Consider the following 13,830-nt stretch of genomic DNA (forward strand, 5'->3'; position numbering starts at 1 on the left):
GGGGGAATGTACTTATGTGCTGCCTCTTAGCGCTGGACTATAAGAGGCTTTGAGAGACGGGCTTAGGACCTAGCCTGGATACCACTCACGTCTTCTCATATTTATGTTGCCCTGTCTCTTCCACTCTGTTTCATTTTATGTCACCAGACCGGTTAATTATCACAAGCTGGAATGGAGGTAGGAAGCTAAATAGAGCATATTTATAACCTGATACATTGCTATATAGTTAGAGCTTTGTGTTTGTGATGAATTTGAATTTTTGTGCATTGATAAAAAGTTCTTAAATTCACAGTGTTTGCTGTTTCAAGTTGTGAAAGCAGACACATAGAGTTGTTAGAGTGTCACAGAGTTTCAATTATTTCCCTTTTGTTCCTTTTTTATACTTCTCCTTTAAGTTATCGAAATTCTTAGAGGGCACCGTGCACAGTAGTTAACTCAAATGGAATGTAAAGGTCAGGTTATGTGGAGCAAACATTCACAAAGGCTGTTGAGATTACCGAAAGTAAATAAATGTGCTAACTTTTCAAGGTAGACAAAGTGTCTGCTTTGCCTGCTACCTTGTTTTGTCTCGATACAAAATAATAAATATCTATTCTGTTGTTAAAAGCATTACGCAATACCACCCAGACTCCTGGGTGGTATGAATTAACTTTACGTGGAGAGTGTTTATGCTTTAATCTGCAATGACGAGTCAAATCTGCATTGTGTTCAATGTGGATATTATGTCTCAAGCTGCACTAATTACTCAAATGAAACTGTACATTGTTTTCTTTTTATGTTGGTGTTAAAGTTTTATTGTGTGTGAACGTGTGGGTGTTTGTGATCTCTGATCATAATATATTTGTAGATTGTGTTATTATAGAGTCCACTCACTCAGCTGCATTGTGCAGGAAGGATTTCATTCCCATGCCAGTGTGCGTATGTGTGTCTGCTTGCCCTGGCACCCATATGTGGCCAAAAAAGTAAAAGAAAACACATTTGTATCACACTGTTATACTCTTATCTTGATTGGTGAATCACATTGTTCTTTAAGGGAAACAAAAATATAGGCGTGGAAGCATTTTTACTTGGTGATGTATTTTCTCAGCTGTGTCAGATTTGTGTGTCATCATTCATGCAAACATTAAAAACGTTACTGCCTTATTAAAACCGATTGGTTAACTGATCCAATCTCTCTCCCTATCTCTCTCTTTGCTCTTCATAGGATGCCATTACTCAACGTCAGCATGAAGTCTTTACAGCCGGCACAACCTTGTACGGATAGGTAAACCAGAGCACCTGGAGAGCACTGTGGACACATCGAGCAAGTTATACTAGCCAAGAATAGATCATCTCAGGGCCTGACAGAGATCCTGACCACAAAGCATTCACCTTGAGCCTCAGTTGATTCGCATTGCTGTGTTCCTACATTTTAAACATCGTTCTCTGCCTCCCCCGTTCGAAGACCTCCCACGTCGACCCCCCTCCTGCGCCATAAGGACCCAGAATACTGCCCCTCAGAGGGGAGATGCCTGTCTTGCTAAATGCCGATGCCTCCTTCAGCTCCAAGCAGGAGCTCCTGGACCTTCAGGACTGCCCTCTCAGCGGGGGCCCCTCTCTGGACACCCCCAGTCCCCCAGACTCCCAGACAGGCAGCCCACTAGGCTCAGGCCCCAGAAGCACTGGCAGCCCCGGAGCTGATGGCCCCGTTCGGCCCCACATCTTCACTGGGGCTTCCACGCTCCCGGGGCAGCTGTATGGGGCGGAAGCACAACCTTGTGCAGGGACCCCAATGGGGTTAAAGCTGATCTCCACTGACTCGGATCAGCTGTGTGGCTGGGGGGCCCTGACGCCCAAAGCTATCCAAGCTTTCAACACCCCTCGATGGGTGCTGTTCTTCCTTTGTGTGGCCTCTTTCCTCCAGGGGATGATAATCAACGGCTTCATTAACACAGTGGTCACCTCAATTGAGAGGCGCTTCGACCTGCGCAGCTACCAGGCCGGCCTCATCGCCAGCTCCTACGACATCGCCGCCTGCGTCTGCCTGGCTTTCGTCAGCTACTTTGGCGGGACAGGACACAAGCCCCGCTGGCTGGGATGGGGGGTGCTGATCATGGCTATTGGTTCGCTGGTGTTTGCCCTGCCTCACTTTACCACGCCCCCTTACCAGGTCAGTCTGACCGAGCGGACGGTTATGTGCTCCGGCAACCGTACCACCCCGTGCCAGGACAAGGAGGGTGGAGGATTGTCCAGCTATCGTTTTGTGTTCATGCTGGGCCAGTTCCTCCACGGCGTGGGTGCCACGCCTCTCTACACGTTAGGGGTCACGTACCTGGATGAGAATGTCAAGTCCAACTATGCGCCTGTTTATATTGGTGAGTAACTCATTTTGTACAGCATGTTCCTGCTTGGTTTTGCATTGTTTGAAGTAGCGATCACTCCCTAACAGTGATCATATTAATGATCATCTCTTCCCAATTGGTCACTTTGTTCTTTGCATGTTGTGTTTGTTTGCTCAGCCCTTTGCTCGTTTCTTTCTTTCTCATAATGTGACCATAGTTATTATTCAGAAGAATGTCATTTTTAAATTCCAAGAGCCAAAATCTTAAATGTATAGTACCTTAACAAGTGTCAGTATATGCAAAGAAGAAGATCAGTATGTGAATGTGTTTGGTACAAATGTGGTTCCAAAGAGAGAAATGGCAACGAGTAACATTTTCTTTGTTTCAATGAAATATCCAAGTCCCCCAGTCGGTGACTTTTCCTAAAAGTGTGTTATGTAGCACAGCAAATTATTTAGAATTATAAAAAAAAAACAGATTAAAAAAGAAAAAAAGGCCATTTATACCTATAAGTGCCAGTAGGTAAAGCGTACCCCGACAGAGAATGAATGAAATCATCTGTGCTCTATTCATTTTGGGCTTTTAGATAAACATTCTTGAGCGGAGTAAAGTTTGATGGTGAGAAGTTTCAGGCGATGTGTCCTGGGTTGATTGTGACTCTTTATGTGAGTAGCATAAAGGGACCACAAATAAAGCATTTCATCATACAACTCTGTCAATGCATTCTAATAAACCGACTCATTTTACCAGTTGCCAGTTTAGGTAATCTCAGCTAATATTGTGGCAACTGGACTATGAAGTGCACCGACTTCTGTCTCTGATTGTTAATTGTTTTAAATGTGCTTCAACTGCATTGCATAATGAGAACACATCAAGCAGGGCTTGGAAAAATTCCCACCTGCATCTTTTCATAACGACTGCATGTCCGTTGCAGACGTCTGAATGTGAACGTACATATTTGTTCGACCATGAGCATTACAAACGCCAAAACATCTGTCACAAAGTACGAGTTGAAACATAGACCTGTAATCTAACTGCAACAACACTGGTTGCATCCCACTCTTTCCTACTTCATTCTTCATTCAAAGTGTTTAATGTTGTGAATTAGTTAAATGGGCACAACTGCTGTGACACTTCTCCTCTCGGATCAAATAAGAGAATTATGTGTTGCTCTAATGATACTATACAATGATTCCAATTAGGAGTACCCATCCGGAGGACGATCATAGAACTAACTTTTAACACACATAGAAATAACCAAATGTGCCCTCTGTGCAGTCACACACACTCTGTCACAACATGTTGTTCATGGTATTCATTATTGTGTTGCCATTAACAGCGACCAGCCCTGTCATTTTGACCGTTTCCAGCTTTACTTCCCATCTTCACCATTCAGCATCCACTCAGGACATCAGTAGTACTAAACGTCACTAGGCCCATTTCAAATAGCAGCAGAGCACAGTGTGACCCACTCAACACTGCGCTCAAAACTAAAGGACAAACACACAAACAGGCTTTGACATCAAGCTCTCTTTTCTTCCTCATGGAACTCTATAAATTCCAAGCCCAATAAAGAACAATGGGGCCCTTTTAACCTGTAGGAAACAGGAAGTAGACGGTCACTGTATACTGACACACCCATGGTCTGGTTCTGAGTCTGTGGTCTCTCTCTCTATCTCTATCTCTCTCTCTCTCTCCAGGGATCTTCTACACAGCGGCCATTGTGGGTCCAGCAGCAGGCTACCTGCTGGGGGGATACTTCCTCAACATTTACACCGAGATCCACCTGACGTGAGTCTGCTGTGGATGGCAGAATCAATAACAATAGACTAGAACACCCATGAATGAATAGAGTATATATAGAACAATATATAATAGAGCAGACTTGATGGATAGCTGGAAATATTGATTCATTTTTTTCTCACATAATTAACATAGTTAATTTTGCACTAAGTTCGTAATCAAATGAGAAAATATTCCGTACTTTTTATTTGTCAGATATTTAATTTACAGAGTATACAAAAATAGTCTCTATGAAACATGGTAAAGCCTATTTATTTATTGAACTCCCAAAAAATGTATTGTTATCGACATATGAAATGACCTATATCGTAATATAAGATTTTGGCCATATTACCCAGCCCTAAGTGGACTAGCATTTAAAGGTCAACATATCAGTGAATGTCAAGTCATTCACACAATGTGTTTGTGTGTGTGTGTTGCCACAGTACAGAGATGACTCCAGAGAACCCACTGTGGGTCGGGGCTTGGTGGATCGGCTTCCTGGCAGGAGGAGCAGCAGCTCTACTTGTAGCATTCCCCATCCTGGGCTACCCACGACAGCTCCCGGGTACCACTCCTGTCCACTGCACACATACACATACACACTATTTGGTCTTGCAATAGGCAGGCAGTAAAGAAGCAAAAGAGTATTCATTCATATATGTTTTTAATTTTAGCTTAAGGTAGACATTGGTAATGGGAGTGGCAAATGTCACTCAGTCTCACATCCTCTGCCTCCTCCTGCAGGCTCTCAGGAGTACGTGGCCATGCGGGTGTCTGAGGCCCACCAGCTCAAGGACGGAAGCCAGACCACAGCCTCAGACCCTCAGTTTGGCAAATCAGTCAAAGACATGCCAAGGTAATGCACCTACTGAAGAGGACAGTAGAAAAGTGTTCTGGATACAGTACAGACAATCTGGGAACACGTTGACTATTGTTCTGAGGATAGATGAGATGGGACAAGAGGAACTAGAGATGTGAGACTGGAGTTGGAGTTGAGAGACAATGTGTATTACTTTGTATTAATTCCTTCACAAGTAGCCAGTTTTACAAGCTAATTTTAAACCAATAAAAAGCTAAATAATCATCAGATGATAGCTGGCGGGTTCCCAGATTTCATTTTCTCTCCACAACGCAGGTTTAACTGGATTCAACCAAACGCTGCTGAAACCTGATCGGTCAACATAGACTACAAATGGAAAGCAGAACACTTCCGATATCAAAACCTTGTCCCGCTGCCTACAGATTCTGCTTGCAGATATATTTATAGAGATTACTGTACAGATGACATCATCAGAATGACTGAGCGCATTAACACGAGGAATTGTTTTTGTGCCATAAATCGAAAAATGGAGAATGTTAAAAATTCCTAGAAGAAAACCTGCCTGTTAGCTTGGACCCCCACTTAAAGGGGGGGGGGGCACGAGCCCTCCTTGTTTTAAGGGGGGGGGGGGGCGGTGTAAGACAAAAACATACAGTTGGCCTATATCCCAGCATTTCATTCATACAGCATCAGGGCCTCTGCTAAACAGCCGCCGAAACAATCAAAGTGCTACAAGAACAATGGCCACGCACCAGGGAGAAGAAAACTATTTATCAAAGAGAAGCCTATTAAGTAGGATTTAAAAAAAATAATAACAAAGACTACTTTATACAAACAGAGGCTTGTATCAAAAGTTCCTAAAATAACAGGACAACTCATCATTGATGCAATATTCACAGGAAAAATCACAATTGATCCAAATTGTACTTTTTACTTCCTGCAGTTATGGCATTCACTATTTGGGTTAATTGTACAGTTTATCAGTTGTTCCGTACCGATATTGTCAAATATGTCACCCATTCAGGATATGCGAGTTTACTCCGCTTTAGGAGTAACTGGATTACAGCAAGTTACTCTATTTATAAATTCAGAAAATGTCCATACGTTAGTTATCATGACATTGTGTTGGTATGTTTTCTCCCCCCCGCTGCACACATCCTCAACTGTTTTGAAACATCAATCCTTCAAGAGGTTAATGAAGAGATTATAATATAGAGGAAATAAACATCACATTCCAGACAAGTTCTATATTTAGACATGCATGTTACGAACTTTGACAGATGAGTGACAGCCCTGCCTCTTTTCAGTTCACAACTGTGTTTACTATGAACGCAGCAGCCCACAGGATGTCACCACTGTAGCACTGGGGATAGCGTGCACACAGTGAGGCGAGGATCATGTTATGTAACATGACGATGCGTCTTTAGATCCAGTGCAGTGTTCACGTCTCCAGGCTGGTGGGATTCGAGCGGCCTGATTTAATTAAAAAGGAAGCTGAGGTTTATTCCATTAGTTGCGCACACTTACTCTTTGCTCTGTCTTTCTCCCTCCAGGTCTGTGCTGCTCCTCTTGAAGAATCCCCCCTTCCTGTTCCTGTGCTTGGCTGGTGCTACGGAGGCCACCCTCATCGCTGGCATGTCCACCTTCGGTCCAAAGTTCTTGGAGTCACAGTTCAGTCTCAGTGCTTCAGAGGCTGCCACATGGTTTGGTGAGTGGGGTTAAATCATACAACACATGATGCAAAGTCCAGAGCAAACCCAAATGACTGATCAAAATCTGTTTTTAAAGCCATCTCAACCCAGTGAGAAATAAAAAAAAGTGGCCAAGACAGACTTTTCTTACTCTGACCTGTTCCTTTGGAGATGTTGGAGACATTAAATATGTATAATTCAACACTTTATTCTCGTTGACCTTATATTTGCCAGTCCCTCCTCTGCAATACATTTATAAATTGACACCAGAAATAGGAATATTTTATCATTGAAATACATCATTCAACTGTGAGTTTTTGGTGAGGTAAATACTAGCAGGAGCAAGCTAGTGACTTTTTTTTTCCTGTTGAGAAGAAGTGTCTTTTGCAAAGCCTTTTGTAACAGGCACCTTCACTGAATTTACAACACTTCCTCACTCCCCAAAATTGTCAAATATCGAGGCTTGATCAGAGGCCCTAATACTTTGAAATATGACGCTCTAGTGTCAGTTTTGGACATGTCATGGAGTGTCATGTCATGTGATGGATGGCGTGTCAGTTTCTGCTCGTTGCATGCATATGGTCTCTTTTGAAATTAAACTTTGTTTACTTACGCAACAAACACTACTTGGTTTTGTTTAGACAGCAATAGTTTGAGGTTAGTCTCAGAAAAAGCGCAAGCGGAAGGATTTGGATTTTAAAAGTTGGGCGGCGGCTGCATTGTTTTAGAGTCATATGATCGAAACATTTCCAAATCTCCACTTAAACAATGAATTTATCTCTAACTGGCCAAACCGTGGCAATCTCCTGGAGTCTGGAGGTGCAGAAAAGCCGAAAAGCCAATGCAGTGTCCACAATGAAAAGAGTTAATCCTCTATGGACTCGACTCAGTACATGTTGTTACAGCTACCTTGTAAGATTGTGATACTTCATGTCTACAAGTAGAGATTTTTGGCCTAATAGTGGAACTGCAGCCTGATTGCATGCCTATGTCTGCGCCCCCCCTCAGGTTACATGGTGGTACCAGCTGGTGGCGGTGGCACCTTCCTGGGCGGCTACATCGTGAAGAGATTGAACCTGCGCTGTCGAGGCATCATCCGTTTCTGCATGATGTGTGCGATGGTCAGTCTGCTCACCATCTTCATCTTCCTCATCCACTGCCCCAACGTGCCCATGGCCGGTGTCACGGCGTCATACCAGTACAGTCTGATGGAGGAACAGCAACTGGACCAGTACAAAGACCTGTATGACAAGCCAAGCGAGCGGCGCCGTAGGAACAGGTAGGCAGTGTTTATGTTGGCTCATAATGTTGAGTTATTTTAATGTTTTTATTTTGACTAAAATGTGCATTAGTTTAGGTTATTGTTTCCGAAAAGATACAATAATATTACTTTAATATCTGGGGGAAATTGAGGTAGCTATAATTCTTGTGGTCATCCAACAATCTGTGAGTAACGTCAATGTTACACCAACAGTCCTTTACAATGTTGTGTTAGCATTAGCATTAACAGTAGCTTACCTTTTATAAAAGTACATTTTATAAATGACACTTTTATTAATGTGAAGCATATTTTAGCGATTCGTCCCAGCTGATTTGTTTGCCACTTCTTGTCTAATTTTAAGTGCGATTGTAGATGAATTTAATATATAAATATTTTATTTCTTTCCTTGAAAGAAGCGGTAATATTAGCAGTTAGTATCTGATTGCTAATCAGGGGCATGGAATTTGTGATTCTGACTTCAGATTGATTTTAATTCATTAATATGTGATTTTGCTCTGCAAAGGAAGTACCTTTATGATTACTAGTTAAATAGAACTTAATGGGAGGTGCCTAGCTGTACACAGAAACATTTCACTTCAGGAAACATTAAACATTTGAATTTTCTTCGGATTGTTTGGATCATAATCTTCAAGTGTAAAGAACGTGGTTAAGCCATTGCAAGCACAAAACATTCACATTTACTGAATGGTTTTTCGACTCAGTTAGACCAATGATGTAGATGATGTCATTTAACAATATTGATTGAGATACAGGGCAGCTTGTGCAGCTTTGTCATGTACTTTTTCAAATGTATCCTCATAAGTATGATATTTTACGAAAAGTCATCTCTGGTTTTTTTTTATGCATTTTCCGAATATTCAAGAACACGAGTCAATTTTGCATCCGGTGACTTGTTCACAATTTCTCGCTGGTGTAACGTCACACGCTGGGTTTTCTCCGCCAAATACATGAATATATCCGGCCAGTAGTTATTGGGTCACTTGCTAATATATTCTTTGGTGGTTAAATGGCCTTGCATAGCTCGACAAGCTATTGCACTTCGCCTTACTTCCGTTGCCAATTTGTGTGCCCACACTTACGTATGTCAGCATTGTTTACAAACTGTAAGAGGTTTATACTTCCTGGTTTACGAAAACTGGGATTACATACAATTAATTTTGTGGGACATAAAATAATTACGGCGCATTACTTCTCGTAGGTATAGTGTCGAACATTGTACGAGTATAGCCTTGGTTACTCAGCACTGTCTTTATGTACTTCAGAGTATTACCATCATGATGACACATGTACAGTAGTGACTTAGGAAACTGCTTGTTATCACAAAGTAGGAGGTAGCACATTTTTTGCATCTAATGACCTCCTTCTTTGCCCTTTCTCCACACACCTGTCCCTCCCTCCCTCCCTCCCTCTGTCCCTCCTTCACCTCATGTCTGCAGCTCTTCTTTAGAGGAGGACCTGACAGTGGGCTGTAATGCAGGCTGTGGTTGTGTCAGAGAGCTGTACAACCCGGTGTGCGGGGCAGACGGAGTGATGTATTACTCCCCCTGCTACGCCGGCTGCAGCTCCATCAACCACACCGAGCACTCCACGGGCAAACAGGTACTGCTCTAATGCTGCAACCCTCTCAGGAGATTCATTGACTGATCAGTGGTTTTGGTCTTGTTCATTAGTTGATTAGTCATTTTTTATGCGTTTTTCATGCTCAATGACTTATTTCCAACTAACTTATGTGCACATATCTGGTTATCACAAGATTTTGTGTGATTATTTGTGGAGAAACTCTGTTTTACACATCTGTATATTAAATCAACTCATGGATTAGACAACAAAATCTTATGAGTGTTAGTCCACTGATCATTTCTTTGGATGAGGACAACCCTTGAGAGCACAAAGCTGTGAGTCTGTAAATACAGGGGACAGCATTGCCTCCCAGTATTTCCTCCCTTATGCTGACGCCTCCCCCTCCTGCAGAAAATAATGACTCTCCTCTGCTCCTCAAGATATGTTTCTTAACTTCCCAGCATAATGTGCTAACAAGCAACAACACATTCAAATGAATGCACTGCAGTTATAGTTATTCACATCGTCAGTGTTAGTATAGACTGAGAATGCTAAACTCTGCAGCAGAGGCACTCGTTTGCATTACAGGCCTCCTCTGAAGCATTTCAATGAAAAATAAAATGTACTTCAAACAAAGAAACCTTTTTTTTCCAAATGTTAAATCGACATTATTGTGAAGACAATAGCCTTTTGTTACACCTACAACATATAGGATAATATAATGAAATCATTTAGTGATATTTGAGAATTTTAACATTGTTCCTTTCAGTATTTATTTTAATTCTCTTAACCATCACACAGTTTACAATGAACACTTAACCTACTCACTTAAACTTTTTTTTACTAATTTAGAAGCAACAACATTTGTAAAGCAGTTTAGTTGGACAGTTGAATAGCTCTGAATTAAGAAAATATGATTTGATGTATATTCTTATAATGTCCTTCAGTACTTTGTATAATATCGCAGTTGCATTTAGTCAACAATGTTATTATTTTAAGATAGAGTATATGATCCTCTTAGGCCTCCAAAGGCCAAACATGAGAAAATCTGGTAGAAAATAGTAAAAGTTACTATTTTGAAGCCAGGGCTGTAGACTGAAAGCCTGATATAAAATAATGATTTAATGCTGTGATGGCTGTGGGATCAAAAGTTCTGGTTAAAATGGTCTTCAATGGTTGACATATTTAAGCTGCTTTACGTCTGCTTTACAGATTATTACAGACTTACATACAGGAGCTACAGTTGAAAACTTACACCATTGCCAAAACGTATGCCATATGCATAAACACAGCCTAAAGGCCCCTCGTGATGCATAAGAGTTAATGTTGCTGTTTGTGAACTAATGAACAATACGTGTGTTTTCAGGTGTACTCTGGATGCAGCTGTGTGGTGGGAAATGTGTCCTGGGGCGAGGAGGGCTTTGCTCGAACAGGGAAGTGTGGCAGCACCTGCCACCACATGCCAGCCTTCCTCTCCTTCCTCTTCATCATCATCTCCTTCACCTTCCTCTGTAGCATCCCAGCACTCACTGCCACACTCAGGTAAACAATGTCACATTGGACTACTTGTTGTTAAGTCTTTTCATTACGGGTAAACAGCTGGTAACTGCCTTGAGAAATACATAGCTGCCTTGCCAATGGGCATAACTCGCCCCCAAAAATATATTTTCTAAATCCAACCATTTGACAGTACCTCCGTTGCCCACTAGATGGCAGTCCGAACAGATCACTATAGTGCTGTCGGGGCAAACTGCAGATAAAACAAATGCAGCAAAAGGAGCTGAAAAAAGGACGAACTTGTATCGCAATGAAGTGTGAGATCCATTCGGCCTTCATGCCTGACCAACTGTGTGTCGTGTAGGTGTGTGCCAGACAGCCAGAGGTCCTTTGGACTCGGTATCCAGTGGATTGTGGTGCGCACACTCGGTAGGCCCACTGTATTCTTGCATCAAGTTCTTTTTCTTCTTTCAACCTCTGAATCACGACCCGATTGCTTAATGTAGATGTTGTCCAACCTCTGCTGCTGTTTCCCCACAGGCGGTATTCCGGGGCCCATAGCTTTCGGCTCGGTGATTGACATCTCCTGCTTACTGTGGCAGGATAAGTGTGGTGAGCAGGGCTCCTGCTACCTCTATCATAACTCAGCCATGAGCCAGTACACACTAGTAGCTGGTATCATCTATAAGGTAATACTAATACACTCAGTAGCAGGCCTTTTACTGAAGTCTCACTTTCAATCTCTTTGTTGAAAACTTATGCTTGTGAAGAAAGATATCTCTGCTTCACTTAAAAAATGTAATGACATAGTTTAGTCACTCTGCCTTAGGGACTGTAAGGACATATTTGATGTGCATGTGCATGTTTAAATGTAATTAGCTTAGTTTAGCATAATACCGGAGTATTCACTTCAGTTTGTGTCCAAATCAAACAAATGTTACACAACGTGTTACAATACTGAATGGGTTTACTTTCACACAAAATACAACTGGAGGTGCTGGCAGGTGTATTTCTTTACTTTATTCCTTGCTACAGTCGGTGTGCTTTATGCTAAGCTAATGGCCTGAGGGCTCTGGCTTCAAGCACAGACACAAGAGTGGTATCGATCTTCTTGTCGAACTCTCTACAAGAAAATAAACATGTGTATTTCCTAAATTGTTAAACTAGTCCTTTGATATGAAAAAGTGACTTTTTTTTAACTCTCCCACTTCACTACGATCATCTGTTCTGTTTTCTTTTTTTAGGTCATGGGGACAATCTTTTTCCTGTTGGCCAGCATCCTGTACCAGCCTCCTCCTGAGTCGCCTCAAAGTAGCTGTGAGAGCACCGACCATGGAGGAGGGGACATGAGCGACCTGCCTGTCAAAGACCTGCCTGAAGACGGCGTCATCGTCAACCTGCACGCCAGGTTATGACGTCAAAGACCCCCCCGCCCCCGACCGCTGAGTCTCTGTCCGACTGTGTGTGTGTGTGTGTGCGCTGCTTAGCACAGTGCGTGAATGTGTGTTTGGGTGGTGCTTCCTTTATACCAACAGCCTTCTCTCAGCCATAATGACACCACCCCCAACAAACACATGCGTGCATGACAACACATGCACATAGACAAATGGAGAAGATTAATACAGACACACATACCAAGAACAGGATGCCTTCATGCCCACCGCACACACACAAACACATACACGACGACTTCTAACATGCTGCTCTCTGGGAAGACAACCCTGCTGTGACCACACGTGTGCGTATCTGATTGTGTGATTGACGGGGCGGTGCCACACAAGTTTCTCACAAGCATTTCTACAGATATCGCAACACTGTGTTGAATCAGTTCAAATGACTTTTTAGAATGCAAGTCTGATGGCATTTTTTTGTTTCATATTTTATGTAATTTTCCTTCAAAAGACAATGAAACAGCTGAGACCTTCGTGGTATATATGATATGCCATGTGTATGAAGCATTTATGATGTGGAGGGAAAAAAAAAGAAGGTATTAATATCCATATTTTTTTTCTGTTCTTCTCCCATTACTGGAAGATAGTGACACTGCTTTACTTTCCACCCATGATGTATCTGCAGCCCAGTAATAATGAAGCCAAATCATTTCATATGTCATATTTCAAGCCAAGAGTATCTGAAGGCACTTATATTCATATGATGTCACTATAATCTATTGGTCACAGTACAGCAGCACAAATCTATTTTCAATTAGAAAAGCACACATGTATTTTTGATGTACATGTAGAATATATGACCACTAATTGGCTTGTATTCAATCGTAGAAAAGAGAATAAATGAAATACTGAAAACTGTATATATACATACATGCTCTGTTGGACAGAGTTTAGAGCTTTGATGCTTCTCTTCCATAGCAAACACATAGCTGCACTTTAAAAAAAAAAACTCAAAAGATCTGAGAAGCTTGGATAATATGTGTTGACACAATGAAGGCCTGGTCATATCAGCTTTTAAAGTTTGCTACAAAATGATTTATTTCCTATAGAATCATTGCAATCACTTTGTTGGGTTGAAGTAAATCTGAGCAAATTTTTTTCGAAGCAAAAATTGTTGCATTAAGTCATCTTCATCGCCGGACAGCATGAGACATGGCTAAAACTTGCGGACATAAAAGAACAACTTGCCTGATTGAAACAAATTCATGAAGACCTCAATCATATTTTTTTTAAATTCGTACATGGGTTAGATGGCCAAGGCGACTTGTTTTGGTCTAACCCACTTCTTCTTCTACTCTGTTTACTGGTGGATTACAGCCATGCGTAGCCTATGGGGCCAACTTCTGATGAAACTATGCTTTGCATAGCTGAGTTAATTCTCTCCAACCCAGTTGATAATTCACATTTCTTTTTTGCGATATTT

General features: G+C 41.8%; 1 protein-coding gene across 4 annotated transcripts in view; it reads left to right on the top strand.

Moving 5' to 3' along the window:
* slco4a1 (solute carrier organic anion transporter family, member 4A1) overlaps positions 1-13,273 on the top strand; it is a 28,425-nt gene extending 15,152 nt beyond the window's left edge. For 3 of the 4 annotated variants that reach the window (XM_031868779.1, XM_031868782.1, XM_031868783.1), the window contains 11 exons: positions 1,205-2,354; positions 4,022-4,112; positions 4,550-4,671; positions 4,851-4,962; positions 6,480-6,634; positions 7,626-7,896; positions 9,336-9,498; positions 10,826-11,001; positions 11,321-11,385; positions 11,497-11,645; positions 12,201-13,273. In XM_031868779.1, the coding sequence (XP_031724639.1) occupies positions 1,508-2,354; positions 4,022-4,112; positions 4,550-4,671; positions 4,851-4,962; positions 6,480-6,634; positions 7,626-7,896; positions 9,336-9,498; positions 10,826-11,001; positions 11,321-11,385; positions 11,497-11,645; positions 12,201-12,371 (2,322 nt within the window). In that variant the 5' untranslated portion in view covers positions 1,205-1,507 and the 3' untranslated portion in view covers positions 12,372-13,273. Of the gene's footprint in view, positions 1-17; positions 178-1,204; positions 2,355-4,021; positions 4,113-4,549; positions 4,672-4,850; positions 4,963-6,479; positions 6,635-7,625; positions 7,897-9,335; positions 9,499-10,825; positions 11,002-11,320; positions 11,386-11,496; positions 11,646-12,200 lie in introns of those variants that run through there. The other variant, XM_031868781.1, reaches the window with a different exon arrangement.
* The last annotated feature ends 557 nt before the right edge of the window (positions 13,274-13,830 follow it).

Source organism: Anarrhichthys ocellatus, unplaced genomic scaffold (genome assembly GCF_004355925.1).
Source record: "Anarrhichthys ocellatus isolate YVR2014 unplaced genomic scaffold, GSC_Weel_1.0 scaffold44, whole genome shotgun sequence".
NCBI lineage: Eukaryota > Metazoa > Chordata > Actinopteri > Perciformes > Anarhichadidae > Anarrhichthys > Anarrhichthys ocellatus.